Genomic DNA, 19,517 nt, shown 5'->3' on the forward strand with positions numbered 1-19,517 from the left:
TCTTCTGGATTTTACAAATGTATACACACACACACTTTAAAATTGCTAAATGGAGGGGGATAAATTATAAAGTGGCAACAAGGACAGGAAATAAAACCCTCCAGTTTCACTAAAAGATAATGTTACTAAGCTTAAAGGTACAAAATGGTTTTTTTCAAGGCTCTTTTGAGCTTTTTTAATGTATCTGTTTGATCGGTAGACTTGAACAATCCAAAAGCAAAAGAAATGGAAAACAATGTTCTAGAGCTATCCTGAAAGGTAGGCTTGGAAGACTTACTGGTATATTTTAACTACACTTTGACACTTCCCAACAAGGACCTCAGTTTACCTCCTGCAGCATCTCTATACTAATACTCCCTCAACAAGCATCTCTGGGTAAATAAAAGAGAATTCAAGAGCTGACCTCTTGCACCACAATCTTGTTTATTCCACATGACAGGACATGGAAAACTGGTGAGAACCTTGTGTCTTTTTTCTGGCTTTCAGGGCAGGAAAAGCCAAGCATAGTTCACTAGGCACATACTGTGAAGAAGGCTTTGCTCAAACATGTACTATTGATCAGTTCCTTTCTAGTGTGAGAGTTGCCAATACAAAAAAACCTTATTTGTATCTATTCCTAAATAAAATGAATCACAGGATGTACACACTCATGCACGCACATGCACACACGCCACAACTTCAGCTTGCTACCTATGCTACCTAGGTTGCACAAAGCCAACTAGCCCACAGAGATAGTAGGGAGTCATATGAAGACAGCTAGCCAATTGGGCAAGGATATTCACCTGACATTCTCCACTGCTAAGCTGATGTCACCCCCTAGAGTAAGCTCCTGCAATCTACACATTTAATTTGTCTAAAAACTTCCCTTTGCCTAGCCTCCATAGTCACCTAGCAATGTACCATAGTTCACCATAGCACATGCCATGCCCTGGATTGCAACATCCCTGCTAGTCCTGAACAAACAAACTCAGCCCCTTTTCTGCTTTTAGGTTGTCAGTGGTAACGAAAAAGTTCTGTTTGGGAAAATTGCATTTGGTTTTATCTAAGTCTCATATAAAGGAAGAAAAAATACCTTGTGGGACTGGTGCAATGGCTCGGTGAGTAAAATGCTTGCTATACAAACATGATGAGTTTGGATCCCTAGTATCTGCATAAAAGCCAGCCTTAACTGCTTACCAATGTGACCCAGCACTGGGGCAGGTTGGAGACAGGCAGGGTCTGGAGCTTACTGGCCAGCAAGTCTAGGTTCAATGAAAAATCTTCTAGATGATTAATAGTAATAATAATAACAACAACAATAGAGAGCCATGGAGGAAGATGCCTCACATCATCTACTATAGTGCATGTAGGAATATAACACACACACATACATACACACACACACACAAAATAAAATTCCTTGCAACTCAGTAGCTTTCAAAGTCATCTTCACATTAGAAATAGGGGGTAGAAATGAGATGATCTTTTAAATGTTCTCAAGTTCAGTCCACACTCTAAACCATCTCAATCACATCTTGAGGAGGGTAAGAGAGGAAGCTAAAGATACAAGTAGCTCTGAGTACACCGGGTGAGCTCCATCCACAGACTTTGATGGGCATCTCTGGCCTGCTGCACTGTCCCATACTGCAGTGAATATATTCAAATGAAGCTCTAAATAAAAGACTCTCCTTGCCTAGCAGCAGAGGAAGAAACTGGTTAACCTCACTTGCTTCTCAGAAGCATTTGATCCCTAAACTTAATGTTATATTCTCCCAGTCACTCTGATTGTGACCTATGCTAAAACAACAGAATTCAGCAGAACACTAGGGCCTCCCAAAGGGCACCAAAGTATCCATTCCGAGCAGCGTGATAACAACGCAGCTCCTGTGTTTATACATTCCTGTCCTGTGTGATAGACAGCCCATGCCTGAGTTCAGTGCTGGGGCAATAAGCCAGTGCCCTCAAAGCCAGTAAACCACTTGTTAAATGATTGACATACAGAAGGGAAATGACTATAATGTCCTATGTCTCCTTTCCAAGGGGCGATTAAATCAGTTCCCTGGTCTGTAATCTACAAACCCGCTGACACTCCCAGGTTCTCATGCAGTACTCACATCCATCAGGTAGCCTCTTCCAAATGCCTGCTTGAAAGAGTGCTCAACACAGGTTAGGGAGGGCACAGTCAAAGGGGCAGGTGTGAATACGTCATCTTTTTATAGCTAACATCTACTGCACCTTGTCTATAAATCACCGTTCCAGATAGGGGCGCACAAAGGTTTTGAAAGGTGGAATATTCATCCAGCTGCTGAAAGTAGCTCCTGTAAATGGTTTACCTTTTCCTGGTTTGGGAGATAAGCTTTTCATGGGGGAGACCTGGCCAGTCTCTTCCTAGGCACCTGGCAGCCCCAGTGTCACTCTGAAACCCCTAAGACCTCAGCACTAATGCTATTTTGAACACTGTAGGTCTTGATCACTTGTACCTGAGACAAGTGAATGTAAAACCCATAAGGTTTTCTGTAGGCAGCACTTTAAGTTCCACTTCATCAGGTGATCAGTAAAGTTTCTGAGAAAATGAATTTTTATAATAAAAGGCAAAATATGTTGTTTCCAGAATAGTTCAGAATAGTGTGGCAAGCTACCCTGGTCTCTGTTTTAGCTTCACACACATCAAGCGTCATGGAGAAGGGAGAGCATAACAAGGCTAACAACAGCTAACATTTCCTGCAACAAGTGGAGGATGCTAAAATGCTAAAGAATGTAAACTAAAAATAAAAGAATGTTAAAAAGCATGTTTTTGAGGCTACTCAGTCAACAAAACACATCCCAAAAGACCTGAAGAGCATGCCAATCAAGAGTCCTTGCTGATTAGGAAGGATGTGAACCTGCGTAGCTATTTAAGATCCTTCATCTATGAAATAAAAGTTTCTTGTGATGACATTAAACTCTGTTTATTTAGTAGTTGAAACATGGTGTACATGTATGAGCTTATATAAACATTTAGTACATCTAAAATCCACAACTGGTAAACAATCTGTGCTTGCTTTTGTGTACAACATTGGCATTTATATCTGGACGTTTTGTTGTTGAGGAGACCCAGGTTCCGAGTCTAATCACGTTGCCTCGTGTTATCATAACAACTGTGACAGAAGTGATATGTTCCTTACAAGGACTGCTGCTTCCTAGAAAAGGTGTCACACTGGGAACTAATAAACCAGGTATCAAGGAAACAAGAGAAACAGCTGACTTGATAAAGAAAGTACATGCAGGAGATTCCTGGGGATCCACGTCAATGCACCGTGGCAACACAAGCAGTGAACACCCAGAAATGAGCTCTCGGTTCTGAAACATCAGATGTTCGAGTCTCCTGCCCCTGCTGAGAAGGGGGGTGGGTTAGCCAGAGTGGGCACTCTGCTCGGCACACTTCCTGAGGGCCTACACACGTCACAGTTGCAGTTCAGACGTGCCAACCAGGCCCAGGGCTCTGGCTTCTTCTGGAGTCAGGCCACTCTTCAAGGTCCTTCGTACTGCAGTGGTCCCCACAGGTCACAAACAAAGAGACAAGAAGAGAAGGAAGTATTAGCCAGAGACATATGGCACTCAGTGCATCAATACCTACCTATCCAAAAAATCCAGGGTGGCCCAGGACTATTCTGCTCTTTCTGAATGAAGTACCCTGGAGAAACCATGGGAAGACAGGATTGCAAGGAGGAGAGGGATGTCCTCATAGGGTTTATAGAGAATGGTTGCAGACTGCAGAAAGTGTGGGTGGTTGTGGAAAGCTCACTGTCTCCCTAGAGTGGAATGTAGCAGAACTGTAAGAGTCGAAACATGGGAAACCTGCTTTTAATAATACAAGAGAGGGAAACTAAGCAGCACATAGAGAGGGGTCAGCAGTGCCCAGCTGCAAAGCTATGGGAGGAAACACGAACCTGGGAATGTAACCAGGCCCTATGCAACCAAGGGTTAAGCAGAGCCCAGGGCAAGGGCTGATGGTCACGAAGAGACTCTGAGTGACATGGGTCTCAGCCTCAACTTGACCAAGGACCTTTAGGGACAGTGACTAAAATAATCAGTGATTTTTCCTAAATAGACACCAAGGAGCAAACTATCCATCTTCTTAGAGAATTTAGTAGACGCTGCTTTCTATATAGCACACAAGTTTCAAGAAGGCCAATGTCCACACCACCTTCACTGGGGCATTGTTGGTCGCTGGAGGTTGCTCATATTTCACACGGAAAAGGCTCAGGTTTAGCTTGGCAATACATATGTCCTGTTGTTTGTTATCAGCAATCTTGATATGAAAATGAAGATTGCATAAGGGCGAAAGAAGTAGAAATTGTCTGTTTAAGAAACCCTGACATTTGAAAGGTTCATTACATTTCCCTGAAGTTATAAATTATATTTGGCCCACTATGGTTATTTGGAGGTCATAAAATAGGTATATTTATTCTGTTTTTAGAATGTTTAGATCTACCTCCTACCCTAATCACAAATTAACCAATTGTTCAGTTGATTAGAACAGTCTACTAATCATTGTAGAAAAAAAGTAAACTAATCCCTTGAATCTTTCCATTCCACATTCCAATCTACCCAAGTTCCATCAAACCTTCCCCAGAAAGGCAGGGCCCCATTTCAAGGCTCTGTTGGCAGTACCCTTTAATCTATGCCTCTATTCCCCGCCACTGACGCGCCAAAGCTCATTTATTAATATAGCAAAGGATTTGAAAGTTCCAGGCTGTTTTCATCACCATTCTCTCCCCTGGGTCACATGGATGTCTAGCACAAGAACAGCCGTGGTTGAGGAATGAGAAAGCCGGTGTTCTCTTTCTGGGTGCTGGCTTCCCATCTGGGGTGGTGGTAATTTATTAGTGTGAAACAAACAGGGCTATGCAGTGCAGCGGAGTGTTTCAGAGTCTCCCTGTAACCACCTCCCTGACCAAGGCTTCCAGCTGAACCCGGATTTCTTCCCATCATCATAATCTTAGCTTCTGCTGGTCCAGCCTTGCCCACTGAGAGGCAGTGACTGTCCACCTGGGCACACAGCTGAGGTAGGTACCCTCAGCTGTCTTTAGAAGAGAAGTTAGCCCATGAACTCTAAAAGTTCGACCAAAAAATTCTAGTCCTTTTTTTGTAACATCTGTTTTTCCCCCAAGAGCAGGAATTTAAAGCCTTAGGCTTAGTGTTAATTTGTTCTATATAAGAACATATATTTGGCTTAGAATAAGGAAAAATAATTTTTTTCTTAACGAGAGTCATTTAAAAAAACAGTATATTTCAAATACCATCTTGGAAAAGAAAAGCTAAATGAATTGTGTTGTACACTGGTTATGGTTCAGTGCTGTGTCTAATGTGTTGTGAGACAAGTCTACTCTTCTTTTAAAATAGATTGAAGAGTTCCTTTTTTTGTTTTGTTTTGTTTTGTTTTTCCAGACAGGGTTTCTCTGTGGCTTTGGAGCCTGTCCTGGAACTAGCTCTTGTAGACCAGGCTGGTCTCGAACTCACAGAGATCCACCTACCTCTGCCTCCCAAGTGCTGGGATTAAAGGTGTGCGCACCACCGCCCGGCTAGATTGAAGAGTTCTTAAGGTTAGGTAAAAATCATTTCTAGTATCTCACTTATCAGCTACCATAGTTATAATCCTCAGTAAACAACTGCGAAATGTGTCTCACAGTCTTCAAGATGTAGGAGGGAACGGGAATTAGGAAGATAATCAGAGACTGTAATCCTATCCCAGGTATCCTCAGAATCTTCCCAGTGAGCAACCATGACAAACCTTAAGTTGTCAACTGTTGTAGGTCATGCCAAAGTGACAGCATCTTTACAACAACAAGATCCCGACAGCATCTTTACAACAACAAGATCCCGACAGCATCTTTACAACAACAAGATCCCGACAGCATCTTTACAACAACAAGATCCCGACAGCATCTTTACAACAACAAGATCCTATCTTGAAAGGGAACTCAACAGTGAAAGTGTGAAACTCTCTCAATCATGGAAAGACTTGAGACAAGAAAAGGCTGACTATGTGTCCATGGTTTGTGGCTATGTTATCTGATAGGCAGAGTACATGGTATCAGGCATGCGATCACCAAGACAGACCCTTTCAATAAATGGGTTCAAGAGAAGAAAGAGCAAGGAGTGGGGTGATTCTCCCTAGCTGCCACAGCTATCCTGCATCAGTCTGGGTTGGGTCCCTCCAACACCACTGAGCTTCGACATCATCTAAACAAGGCCAACATAACATCTAGAAAGTCTGGCCTTACAATCATTCCTGGGACAATGTATGCAATCCGATATGAAAAAGCAAGAAACCAAAATATAAAAAAACTCAAGTGCCAAGAACACTGTCTCTGGGTCAGACCTGCCAAGCCGACTGTCGAGCCATGCCTAGAATTTGTGGGAGGGCTGGGGTGATACATCACAGGCTGGTAGTCTCTTGATGAGGTGCTAACTAGTAGTGTCAGAAAAGCGACAAAATGTGCTGTGGGAGCTTGTGGGTGTATTAAAAAGGCTTGGCACGTCTGAACTGACTGTAGTGTCTCACACCAGAAGGTAGGTCATGGACAGCGGCCTTGTACAAGCACCATGCGTGGAATCCGTCATTGGCTCTGGGGTCACGCAAGTGATCTTTATAGACAGGTCACAGATTTTTGGATTTTAGGATTCTGTTTTATTTCTCTAGAGGATGGACTTCATCTTTAGTCACGTGAACTATGTGTCCGAGACATCTTTATCATTCATATCTATTCACCTTACCACAATTATTAAGTAATTAAACACAGCACTGTTTCCTACTGAGGTCTATCTAATTCACTGAACTTCACAAAGATTTTTTTTTCCAAGTTGTTTTTTGTTTAGTTTTGTTTTGCCTTTACTCTTAAAAAGCTTGACACTATCTTCTCTTTAAAGTAGGACTCAAAGTCTTCTATCTCCCATCTTCAATTTCTGTTGCTAGCACCACCCAGTAGAGATACACACTGATATGCACAGGGCACTGCACACATTATAGTAACTGTGTCACAGAAAAACTCTGTTTGACTAAAGCAAAACAGAGTGTATGGCTGCTTTGCATAACACTGAAATAACTATACCACAGGAAATTATGACAACCACCAAAATAGGCACTCTCTGGACTGACTGAAGAGGAAAATTCATTGTTACTGTTATTGTTCCCAGTGACACTGTGGGTAGAAAAATCTGAACCATGTGTTGGGTCCAATGCAGACAAGCAACTTGTAGAATAACTTCCACCTCCAAGGAATGGAAAGCTAAGCCAATACCTTATATAGTCTTCCTGTTTTAAGTCCCTGGCTCAACCTTGCCATTCTCTGCCAGGGTACTCCCAGGTCTGACAACCTGTCGCCATCTCTCTCTAAGTGCACCATGATATCTTCTAGCCAAAATACTTGTCTTTTTGTTTGCTTGTTTGTATATTATTTTGTGGGGCAAGGGGTGGGGTTAAATCAGGGCTCTGCACATGCTAGGCAAGTGCTCTACCCCTGAACACACTCCCAAGCTCCCTATACTTCTTACACTGAGGCTGCCCATCCCAGAAAGACCAGCAGTTATCATGTGCAAGATGTCTTCTATTTGGCTACTAATCAGTGATTGACAGAAGGGCAACCAATAGCAACTACTGAAGATAATTTCCTGAAGATGTGAAAAAGGCCTTCAGAAATTTCATTTCAAAAGATCTCTTGTTATTATTTTTAAATATAGCACTCTTAAAAACTGTAAAAAAAAATGCAGAAAAGTTAAATCCAAAAAGAAGAAAGCTCCCTAAGAGGCCCACCCATCTTTCCTAGCACACAGGAAAAAGAAGTCCACAAAGAAGTACTATTGCATGGCCTTCACATAGTGTGACATGGGCCTTAACACTGGGATCTGGCCTATAGTCTTCAGCCAGTGTGGATCAGCATCACCCCTCTGAAGAACAGTTTGTCACCTGTGGCTAGCAATGCCACTCTGGTCATACCACCTACCCACCCACGGCCACCTAGTGCTGCTTCTCCTCGGTATGAATGTGAGTCCCAGCTGGTGTTGTTAAATGAGGGTTCTGAGTTGTTTGCCCCGAGATGGGACCCATGAATCCCCATTTGTAACTAAGCCTAACTCTGAGGAACACGTCTCTGACCAAGTTCTTAGACAGGTGCACCAGGAGACAAGATAAGGAGCCACAACCACATGGGGGAAAGAGCAAACTGCAACCAAACAAAATGTAAAGGGCTTCCCTGGGGCTTGAGAGCCACAAACCTAATGTATTCTGGAAGATGTAAAAATGACAGGACAAGTGACAATAGTCTTTCATTAAAACTTTGAGGGAAGCCAGGAATTATGGTGCATGCCCTTAACACAGCACTTGGGAAGCAGAGGCCAAAGGATATCTGTGAAATCAAAGATAGCTTAATCTACATAGTGAGTTCCAGGCCAGCCATTGCTGTCCCCCAGTGTACCTAATCCTCTAAGGGGCAGGGACTAAGAGGCCCTGAGTCATTGGTCTGGATAAGCAAAGATGCCTAGAATTTTCTTTTTTTTTTTTTTCTTTTTTTTTTGGTTTTTCAAGACAGGGTTTCTCTGTGGTTTTGGAGCCTGTCCTGGAACTAGCTCTTGTAGACCAGGCTGGTCTCGAACTCACAAAGATCCGCCTGCCTCTGCCTCCCAAGTGCTGGGATTAAAGGCGTGTGCCACCACCACCCGGCTAGAATTTTCGATCTTGGTGAAACACTGTAACATAATCCAAGGTAGAGAAACACAAGCTCCAGGGACTTTCTTGATACTCAAAATGAGTACCAAGGGCCAGCAGCAGCAGCAACAGCAGCACTTAGGAGCTTGCCATAAACCAACTCTTAGCCCATCCAACTTCAACAAAATTGCATCATTCACTCTGACCCCAATGTTATTTAGATTCCCAACAGACACTTAAGTAGATCATATGAAAAAGAAAGCAAGGTATGATAGGCTGAAGGAATTTGTTTTTTGCATTTATTATCCTGGAGGGAAAAAAAGCATGGTAGTGAGACATGCAGAACATGGCATCTCATACCTGAGTGACCCCTGTGTCAACCTCATGAACAGGATAAACTGGGGGTATCCTGGTTTTGCATTCCTACTAAGGTCTCTGCCACTGTAGCATGACTTTGCTTTATCCTGGGGACTCCTTTTCCTCTTTGCCATTCCTTATTCTCATAGTCAAAGCTAGTGGACACTCAAGCTGTCCCCTGAATGGCCCAGCAGCAGGCTGAAGCCTGGGAAATGTGCCTAAAACACTGTGGGCCACAGCTAATGCTGACAGATGCCAAGGATCCACAGGGATCCCATTTCTTCACAGAGAGGGTACCTCTAAGAATCAGTGCAGTGCAGAGAGAGGGGTCAAAAGCAGGCAGCAGGTACAGACCAGAAAAACAAAGCAATCACTTTGATTTAACTGAAGGCTGGTTGAAAGGAAAAGGGAGCCAGGAGAACATTAAATCATAAGTATTCTGCTTTTCATCAAATCACTTGCTACCCCTGCTTTTTATTGTTAACCTGCCAGAGACTACGGTAAGCCCTGGAGGAGCCAGCCTTTAGCTCAGCAAGTAGCCCCTGGTGCTGGGTGAAGAGCCTCTAGCAAAGCATTTGAGCCAGTACTTGGTAGTAAGCCTCACCTCCACATACCGGAGGCTTTCAGAGACCTTTGAGACCTTGCTAGTTAATACAGGGTATTAATTGGTACGGGCTAGGGCACATACAGCAAATACTTTTGACAAGTATAGCCGCCAGCCCTTCCTCCTTAATAGCAGACACTGATAGGAACTTCTTTCCTTATTGCTAAGGAACGCAGGTGGGCACTCTAATGGGCGCTTCCTTCTGAGTTCCCGGCTTTCCAGGTCAAACTGAAATGCACTCACGAGATTTGCGGTTTGCCCTGGAACGTTTTCTCTCCCGTGGCACCACTCGCTGACTGGGCACTTGGGTGGCCGATTTGACAATGCGGTCCATGATCTCATCAGCTGCATCATCGGTGACAGCAGGTGACTCATCAGTTCCCATATTCCACGAACTAGTGGATCCTGGAAGATGAGACAACCAGAGAACGCCACGTGCTCAGAGAAAAGACAAACAAAAGTAGCAAAATCTTATCAATTTTCTATGGAGCTGACATCCATTAGAGGTGGATTCCAGAAAAGGCCAGCGATAGCTTCAGAGTTAGTAACATGCATGGGATGCTGGTCTGTCTCTTCCTGTGTCTGCTATCCTGCCAGTGAAGTGGAAACCTGCATTGGGACATTTGTTTTGCATTTACCTACACTATAGCTATGTTTCTGTCTCTTGTATTATCTAGCTCTCTCCCCTTCTCCTGTATGTGCCATTGCTACCTGTAGGTCCTGTGATTATCTGAGGACAAATGACCTAAGCCAGATACTACATAGCACATCAGTGACACCCGTAAGGCACATCCAATAATGCATGGAGAGCCACCAAAGGGTTAATGAATCAGCTCTCCATCAGTAGCTATATGTGCCTAGTCATTGTCACTAATTGAACCCCCTCCTGTTAAAGAGAAACCAAGCAGGTCTGTGATAGATACTTTACATTGGAAACACCTCTAAAGCACTGGAAAGGAACTTCTCTGTTCAGTCCTCAGCAGAGAGTTTAACACAGTTTGTCTTTGAAATACCTGTCTGCTCCTTGACAAGAAAATGTGTTTTTTAAGTAATGACACATCAAGACAGTCCAAGTCTCCCTATAGACGGCTATTGACTATAGACAGGAAGAAAGTACAGGTTTCCAAACAATACAGGCTAGAAACCAATGGTAACTTAACATCTAGGACTATGACCTTTGTGATAGATTAATGCCCTTCTGGAAATTCTGGGAAGATGAGGAGCTTCTTCAAAAGGAAAGATACAGGGGCATCCCAAACTGCAAACTGTTCATCTCTATACCTTAAACTTCATTTTGTAGTAGATGTAAATTTCAAAAGCCTACAGGTTTAAGTTCCTAAATTCATAGCCACTGATAACCCAGCCTAAGTCCTAACTGAAACCAAATTCTGAGGGAAGGAAAGTGATTTTTTAAATTATTTTAAAATGTACATTAATATGTTAATAAATATGTATTCTACCTCTTCTTTCATACTGTTTTATTTAAAATTTTGAGATTCATAAGCATCTAGCTATTAATGATCTAGAATTTGATCAAACTATCTAGGAACAGTGGCTCACTGTTTAGTAAACTATGATAGTTATGGGTGCACACGAGGGAGTATGTTCGTCCATGTGCACGTGTGTGCTTGAAATCCTACTATAAACGTGAAAGAAGCTGAGGACAATGTCTCCAGGTGACAAGGGCTGTTGTAATTGTTGACACAGCTTGTAAAGTGTATTTTGCTTAGCTTTTTAGTGGCATACCTACAGTATCTGCATGTGCACAAAGACTAACTGTGCTTGCTGGTTATAGCTAAGGGGATTTGCTCCCACCAGAAGGCCACCTTTTCTTTCACCAACAAAAACCATCTTAAAAATGGGCGCTTCCCTGCAAATCACCTTTTAGAGTTGTTGCTGAGTTTCCATGTGTTCTCAGGAAGGTCTGGGGGCTGTGGTAGGTGGTAGAGGGCCCCGTGATTGGTCCAGCTCTCAGACTGGACCACATAGTCTCTATGACAATGGCTGTCTTCAGAGTAGAGCCATCAACAGCAAAACTGTCTATCATGTAGCAGGGCCCTGATTCCCTTTCACCTACTGGCTCACAATTAATTCTGTGTCTTATTTTGAACTGAACTGCCTTTCACAAACCTCACACAGCTCCCTCAATTCCATTTGGTCCTGATAGACTTTCAGAGCACTGGGCAGAAATGCAGGAATTTAGAGACCCTCCCCTCTGAGAATTACCAGCATCTCCCATCCACTCCTCCCCAGTGACCTCTTTTTAATGTAGCAGTCATAAGAAACCTAAGGTCACCTCTAGCGATTGGTCCAGCACTACTGGGCTATTCTGTGATGACTGTCATCTGATGACCTTGTTTTGGAATCGATTTCTGCTTTGCATCTTGGTCACTCTCTTTGCTACCTGGTAGAAAGATAAAAGCAACTCCACATGCACACAGTAATATTCCCTATCTTCTCTTCTCTTCTCTTCTCTTCTCTTCTCTTCTCTTCTCTTCTCTCTCTCTCTCTCCCTCTCTCTCTCTCTCTCACACACACACACACTAATAATAATAGTAAATACATTTGAAAAGCCTCAATACTGGAGTCCCTCTCCTGAGATGGTTTCCACTGTACCATTTTTACATGCAACCAGTTCAGCCTTCTGTAGAAGGAGGTATGGCTAAGAGTACTGGGGACTTGATGGCTCTTCACACACATTCTCTGGGCACAGTCACCTACAAATTGCAACGGGGACCATTTTTATGGCATGGCCTACTTGAGAAGACAAACCCCACCCACCAGAAGTTACCTCGGCTTGCCCGGCTGCGAGTGCGCACGCCAAGCACAGGGGTGGCATCCTCCACTGCTGGAGATGACGTTTTTAAAACAGCCTTCATGTTCTCATGTTCAGCTGCATCCTCGGCATAGCTCAGACCCTGTGGCTGGCTTGGTGTTGCTGGAGAACTGCCAGAGAACTTGCCAGACTGCAAAACCAAAGTGATGTTAAGATGTGAAGAACACTTTCCAAAGAGGCCGTCGAGCTTTGCTTTGAGGGAAACATTCTCTCCTCTGGTTTCTATGTTGGTGTGTACTCAGTATATTCTAGAGTTCTGTCAGTCATAGAGAACGCCAACAAACTGCAAATACATACAGGAAGACAAAACACCAGAAAGAGATGCAACAGGCCCCAGAAGGAACTTCACCTATCCATCCTGCACTGGAGTGGACACCATTTAGGGGAGACTGACATTAACTCCCTCCCGCAAGAGCTAAACATCAAATAAAACCCTGACAAGACCTGACATTTGACTTGTCCATCAAATGCCTTGAACTTCATTTTCTAAGCTAATGCTGAGGGTTCTTGTCGATCTAACCTCATCTCACCTTTAGCAGAAAGGAAACTGAAAGTCTCAAAGAATAAGCGGCTTTGCCAGAGGTCCCAGATGTGCTGAGTATCAGGTCACAGAACATGCCAGATAAATCCAAGCTGAAACTGAACTCAGCAATACCACTTCTAGTTTCATCGAAAATGCAGATGCTTGCTGTAACAAGCATTAAAAATGCAGGCTGATTTTCTCAAAAATGCACGCATATGGGTTTTCAGGAGGTGCTCTAGAACTCTATACCGAGTTCTATATGTACACAATGCTTACATCTGAGTGAAGAGCAAGATGATCCACAAGATGTTGAACATGGACCAAGATCAGCTCCAACTTTTCTCAGCCACTGTTACAAACCTGTGACAAATCTGTGCTTAGGTGTCTATGCTTCTCCTTTCTCTGTCCCCAGGGTCAACCCTCACTGCGCTCCTTCCTTCCTGACTGGAGGATGCTCTATATATTTACTTTGGTTTGTTTTTGCTTGTGATGCTGTGAATCAAACCCAGAGCCATGTACATTCACAGCAGGTGCTGTGCCAATGAGCTCCATCCCCAACCTGATTCTACTTTGCTTTGCTCTTTATTCTCTTGTTATGTCACTTAGTCTGGTCTGAAACTAACAATTCTCCTGCCTCAGCCTCTCAAGTGCTGGGGTTACAGCCATGCACCACTGTGCTCACCACATACACGGCTAAGCTAGAATTCCAGTTCTCATGTTTGGGTTGTAAAAAGCACAGAAAGGGGCTGGAAGGGAAAGTCTTTGTCCAGTTTTCCATGGCTGAACCTGCTCTTAGGGACAGGGCAATGATTAGTCCTTGCTCAGGGACACTGGAAAATGCAGTTAGCGCCTCACTCTCTGTCACAAACAGCATGACAAGAACTGATCAGATGGTTAGTGATCACATGAAAGCCAACCAGAAAATGTCCGTGCTTAGTTCCAAGTGCTAAACAGTGCCAACACTCCATGCTGACTACGTTAGGTTACTCTACAGCACACAGAAGGGCAAATACAGAATTCTTCACATTCACGAATTGTCATACCTCAATGTCATCCTCGTCATCAGTCTACCCGAAAGGACAGGACAGGACAAGATGGAAAAGACAGAAGGATTCTTAGAAGGCACAGAAGTCAACAAAGATGAGATAATCTCAACGACAAATCACATTCTAAAACCAGAAAGCAACCACTATCAGGGGGGCACACTGTCTTCAGTCAGAAGGTGCCAGGCTCTCTCCCCTGTTCTTACTGGGTGCTTGTTCTGTGTGGAGACTGAGAGGATGCAGAAAGTACCGGAAGGGCTTCAGGTGGTAGTCTCCCAAGGATACCCATGAAGTCAGTAATTGGCTTCCCTGACCACTACCAATCTACATCCTCCATGCAGCTAGCCGTGTCTGCTTGGGCTCACCACCACCTACTGGCTTCAGTAAGTGAACTAGCCTTCATTTACTTGTCTGTGCCTATCAGTAACATTTTCATTTTATCCTAAGTTCTGGGTTTTTCCCTGCCTAGCCTGCAGGGCCTAGACTACAGTGTACCCTTCTACACACAGGCCACACCGGCCACATGACAGTTCCCAAGCAAAACATACCATACTACCTTCTCCCCAGACACACAAAATTAAGCTCTTTGTAGAATTTTACCAGTCCTCAAGGTAGCCACCAGATGTGACACTGCTCTCACAATTACTTTATTAGTAGATGTGCCTTGAAGCCCCCTTCTCTAAATACAAAGTGAGTGTAAAAAATCATGCCAATGTCTTGCTTTAAATCCAGTACACTTTAAGTACTTCCACAGAGGTCAGAGGCCAGGCCAACAAACCAGGCATGACCTTTTGAGAACGGGTTATATTTTTAGAATGTAAGACAACAAGGTGCTTCACTCAGATGGCAAGAGAGACCACTCCTCTCTAACATCCTTCTTGTTGAGTGGATTATTAGACTGGCATTTTTTTTCACCAGGCATATGCAGATATGCAAGATGCTATGTTTTGACTCTCCAGCCTTCCCAAGCCCTCAAAGTGTCATTGGTTCCTTTCTATAGGAGAGGAAGTCAAGGTTGAAAGGTGAGAAGGGTCTCACACTAGGGTCTCTCTTCCCTCTGCAATTTACTTGACAATCTAAGTTCTCATAAACCATGGGGCTTATAAGGACTGTTGGGAGCACAGCATGAAGAAGCGTGCACTCACAGAGCTCCAGAGAAAGCAGGAATGGTTAAGCACACAGGATTGTCTTTCCAATGGGAAAGATGAAAAACCTGTTCTTCCACCCAGAAGACTGGCAATTGGAAGTGATTAGTAGCCTGGTGATCTGTGTCATCTGTTGGGCCAGGCCATATCAATCTCCTGCAGTCAGGACTAGAGTTGGCTAGTAATCTAAATGCTTCTTACCGCCAGGGGCTTCTCAAGCTCCCACAACCAGGAAGGGAGATACATAACAGTCTATGTATGTATAGACTATGTATGTATAGATAATAGGCCCTTATATTATCTGTATACCCAGAGGCTCCCTCTAGGGTGGCTAATAGCCCAAAAGACCTCTAAACTATCTGTATGCCCAAGACTAGGCCAAAACTTTCCCAAAGCCCTTAAGCTATTACAGGTGGCCTATGTCTAGAACCCATCTTCTTAGAGAAATGAGATGTACTCTGAGTGAGTTGCAATGTGATTATACTTCCCTGTGCACTGGAGATTATATTACACCAGGGAAACGTCTCCAAATTATATCAAGCTTAAATTTGTTGGGAGTAAACCGCCTGAAAGCAGAATCTCTGGAGTCTTGATCCGAGTTGACAAAGTCAATCTAAACTAAGCTTTCATTCTCTTCCTTTGCGGTTTGCTTCCCTGCCTGGACAACTTCAGGGTGCCCCTCCGATGGTCACTACTGATGTAGAACCAGGTTTGGATGGAAAGATCAAGTCCACACTGAGGCATTCACAGAAAGACCCCATGGGTTGTGGGATAGGGGAGCAGTGCAGGCTCAGGAGGCAGAAAGGTGGAGGAAGTTCAGCCTTACAGAGCAGGTAAGTCAGTCTCCAGAGCTCCTCCAGGCTTCTCGCTTGAAGCTGCCATGGCACCCCCTACTTATTTGGTATCTACATTAAAACTGACTGACTACGGAATTCTCTAAAATGTTCAGGGCTCCATGATTCGGTTTCTGCTGTGTGTATGTGACCTTGCCTCTCGCTGTCAGTCCAGGCACCCTAGAACAAGGCGTACAGTTCAATCTCAGAGCATGCTAATCTGAGACTATTTGGCTTTAGTAACAATATTCTAATATTCCAGAAGGTGGCAGGCTTTCCACGCAAATACAAATGACCTCTACTAGTAGGGACTACGTTGAAAGTTAACTTTGAAGTATTTAATAGAAATTTAAATACTTTTGAATCACACTCTAGATACTTCTAACTCTCTGAGAGCCAAATCTTCTCAAGGAAGGACAAATGTAAAACTTAGTAGTCTCTGCTAAAAAAAAAATTCTCAGGAATTTGGCAGGAAATTTTAACGTGTTTTCCTAACTATAAGCATATTGGGCTTGTGTTGTTTGCCTTACAATATGTTTAATTTCCACAAAAATAAGTGATTCCTTTTTTTATGACTTTTAAAAATAACACATTGGAACAAAATGTAGGTCATAGTTTGCCCAAGTGGGTCCAATCTGCTTTCTGAATACTCCAGAAGGCTCTAAGAGAACCAGATTTTAGGAGACAGAAAAGCCTGGCTGATGATACTAACGGTCAGAGCTGTGAAGAGTTGCAGAACAGGCTCCCTCTGGGGGAGAGTGGTCCTCTACCCCTAGGGCCGGGAAAGTCTGTGGGAAGAGGTCTGAGTAGAGGTGGGTGATACGGGGACTGGTTGTCTTTGGCTCTCCCTAGAATTGCCTTTTAAGTGCAAAGTGTCTTGTAGTCAGTGCATCTGGACAGCCACAGGAAGTGGGAGGCCTCAGGCATGCTTACTCTTAGCAGTAACCACATTCCCGGTTTTGCCTGCACCGTGAACACTCCCCTGGCCACAGATGGCAGCCTCCATAATGCCTTAATTGATTTCATTCTTCTGCAAAGACATCTGCCTGACTTGAGTCCAACTGAGGCTTAGAGCCCCAGAGTGATGGCGGTCCTGATGACTTAACCCTTTACTTCTTTCTTCCATCCCACGGATGCCAAGGACTTGCACAGGTGGGAAAAGTTCATGAGCACGAATATAAACAATGAAAAAAAATCACATTGAGATCTTCAATAGGTTCCAAATCTGGTCTAACAGTTCCAACTCCCTGTTCCCTCTGAGCCTATTCAAATACGAATAAGCAGTGAGGAAAGAAAGGAGGATTCCCTGAAAAGGAGAATTCCAAGAAAATGTCTTCATCTTTTTCTCAAATGAAACTTCCAGCTTACTAGTAACAACGTATGAGATACTAATCCTACCTGCATGCTTCACAGAGGCACATCAGAAAGGGACCGTGCCCTGGGCACCTTCGTCAGTCTACAGCAGCTTCCTGCCTCCTTTCTGCTCCACTCATGGAACACGTCACGGCATACAGCATCTGTAGCTAGTCTGTTTCTGTTTCTACTTCAAAATCCTTTCTTGGGCTATGGGATATTCTCCTGAGTCATAGGTAGGCTCAGGCTTGAGGTGGGAAATAGAGCCAGCAATAGGAGAGAAAGGTGTCAAGGACAACCCCAAATGCCATGGAGAAACTTCCGCTGGACTTATTGTCCTCTGGGATATCTTCCAACCCTAACATTGTGTGACTCAAATTATGTGACCATAATATATTATATCTTAGAGCAGTAACATCAGTTTGTCAATTCACATTCTCGAACTGAGTGGTTCAAGTGGCTGATATTGTTACAAGAATGAAATTCCTGAATTTACATCAAATACATATGCCTTCCTATGCTCCTGGCATCATCTGATACATGCCCCCAGCACTTCATCAAATGTGAATTGTCATCAGTTTCAAATAACACCTACAGGGCTACGACACACATTCTCCTCCAGGCACCCAGTCTCCAGGCACAGTGTCCTGCTGCTCCCGTACTACACAGCAGAACTCCACAGACACCGTGGAAGAGCAGTGTGAGAACACTTTGTAAAAGGGGAAACTTTGTCCACAATCGGGAAGAAGAAAATAACACACACCCCCAAATCGTGGACCTACTTATGATTTATCTCGGTTTCAAATGCCACGCGACATGAAGCAAGCGAGTGCGTGAAACTTACGTCGGTGATCATCTTCCCTCTGGTCTTATTCCTCTCTCTGTGATTGGCCCGCTTCTGTTTCTGCTGCAGAACCCTTTCCCTGGTCGTGCGATACTCTAATGCGAATTCGCTGATGATCCTGCAGAACTTGTTGATGTTCACCTCTCGAATTGCATAGGGGGGATGGCCCATAAAGAGCAAAAAGGAGTGAAACCTGCAGGCAAAAACAACAACAGCGATGGCAGTGACTTCACTTTTGAGGAACCAAAATTACTAGTGTAAAAGTTTTCTATAAGAAATCATTGCGCCCAGTGGGAGGGCACTGTTCAGTCCTGGGCCTCTGAAGTCAAGAGTCCTCTCGAGTAAAAACAGAAACAAAAGTCAAGGCCATTTCACTCTCTCTTCTGAATGGTCAGTCTAGGAGGTGAGAGTTTAGATTACTTCATTTGCTTTTACATTTGTACATGGATCTGTCAAGCTTTCCAGAAAAATGATGAAGTTGTGTCTTAAGGAAACAGGCACAATTTCTACATTATGTAATAACTGAGATGAGTTTTGAAATCCCCGAAATGGTTCTTGGAGTAACTGTGAATGTGTAGAGATAAAGTACTTCAAAAACGGGTTCTAAAGAGACGCCTACCAATCTTTCAAAGAATTCTGAAACGTTTTTCTTGTAATATTATATATGTAATCTTAATTTAACTAGGCTATGCCAAATTAGTTGAACAAAAATTTATTTCAGTTACTATGTTTATAAATTAAAAATTATTAAGATGAACATGGTGGCAGCTGCTTTCTCTCACGTGCCTTTCACAGTCACTGCTAACTGGTGAATCCGTAAGAACGGGTGAGTTTGCACATAATCCATGGGGCCAGTCAAGCTGTTAGGGCAGGAGGATAAAACGAAAGGCAAATGTGTGGGTGCCAGCAGCCCAAACAGGATTTTCTGGGAAGGCCAGAGGTTTTGAAAGCCAAGAATTGCTTGAAAGCAAAGTATTGCCTGGAGCAACAGTTGTGAAATTATATACAACTTTCTCATCTGAAACTTTTTATGTAGGTATTGATTACAAGGTAGAAGGCCCTAATTTAAAGTTCTTTTTTTGGTCTACTTCAGAGTACGTGGGTGAAAGATGACCCTAGTAGGTCTGGGCTATGCTTCTGGGCAGTGTTTAAGGATGTGAAGCAAGGCAGGAGGACTCAGTTATAGTCCACCCAGTTTAGCAATAAATTTCTGCTCTAATTCATCTTATAATCCTGGCTCCTACAAGACTTCATTTGAATCCAGAGTTCTAAAGGGTGGATGTTTATGATGCACACTACCTTGTACCCCCTGTC

The 19,517-nt window shown here is 43.5% G+C and overlaps 1 protein-coding gene across 5 annotated transcripts in view; it reads right to left on the minus strand.

Annotated features, from left to right (window-relative positions):
• Positions 1–2,921: 2,921 nt before the first annotated feature.
• The window catches only part of Fhod3 (formin homology 2 domain containing 3), a 409,106-nt gene continuing 392,510 nt past the window's right edge, over positions 2,922–19,517 (minus strand). For 3 of the 5 annotated variants that reach the window (XM_057788965.1, XM_057788964.1, XM_057788962.1), the window contains 5 exons: positions 18,204–18,396; positions 14,029–14,052; positions 12,418–12,592; positions 9,870–10,031; positions 2,922–3,503 (listed from right to left, as the gene is read on the minus strand). In XM_057788965.1, the coding sequence (XP_057644948.1) occupies positions 3,421–3,503; positions 9,870–10,031; positions 12,418–12,592; positions 14,029–14,052; positions 18,204–18,396 (637 nt within the window). In that variant the 3' untranslated portion in view covers positions 2,922–3,420. The remainder of the gene's footprint in view (positions 3,504–9,869; positions 10,032–12,417; positions 12,593–14,028; positions 14,053–18,203; positions 18,397–19,517) is intronic. The other 2 variants (XM_057788966.1, XM_057788963.1) reach the window with 1 other exon arrangement.

The sequence above is a fragment of the Chionomys nivalis genome, chromosome 14 (genome assembly GCF_950005125.1).
Source record: "Chionomys nivalis chromosome 14, mChiNiv1.1, whole genome shotgun sequence".
Classification (NCBI taxonomy): domain Eukaryota; kingdom Metazoa; phylum Chordata; class Mammalia; order Rodentia; family Cricetidae; genus Chionomys; species Chionomys nivalis.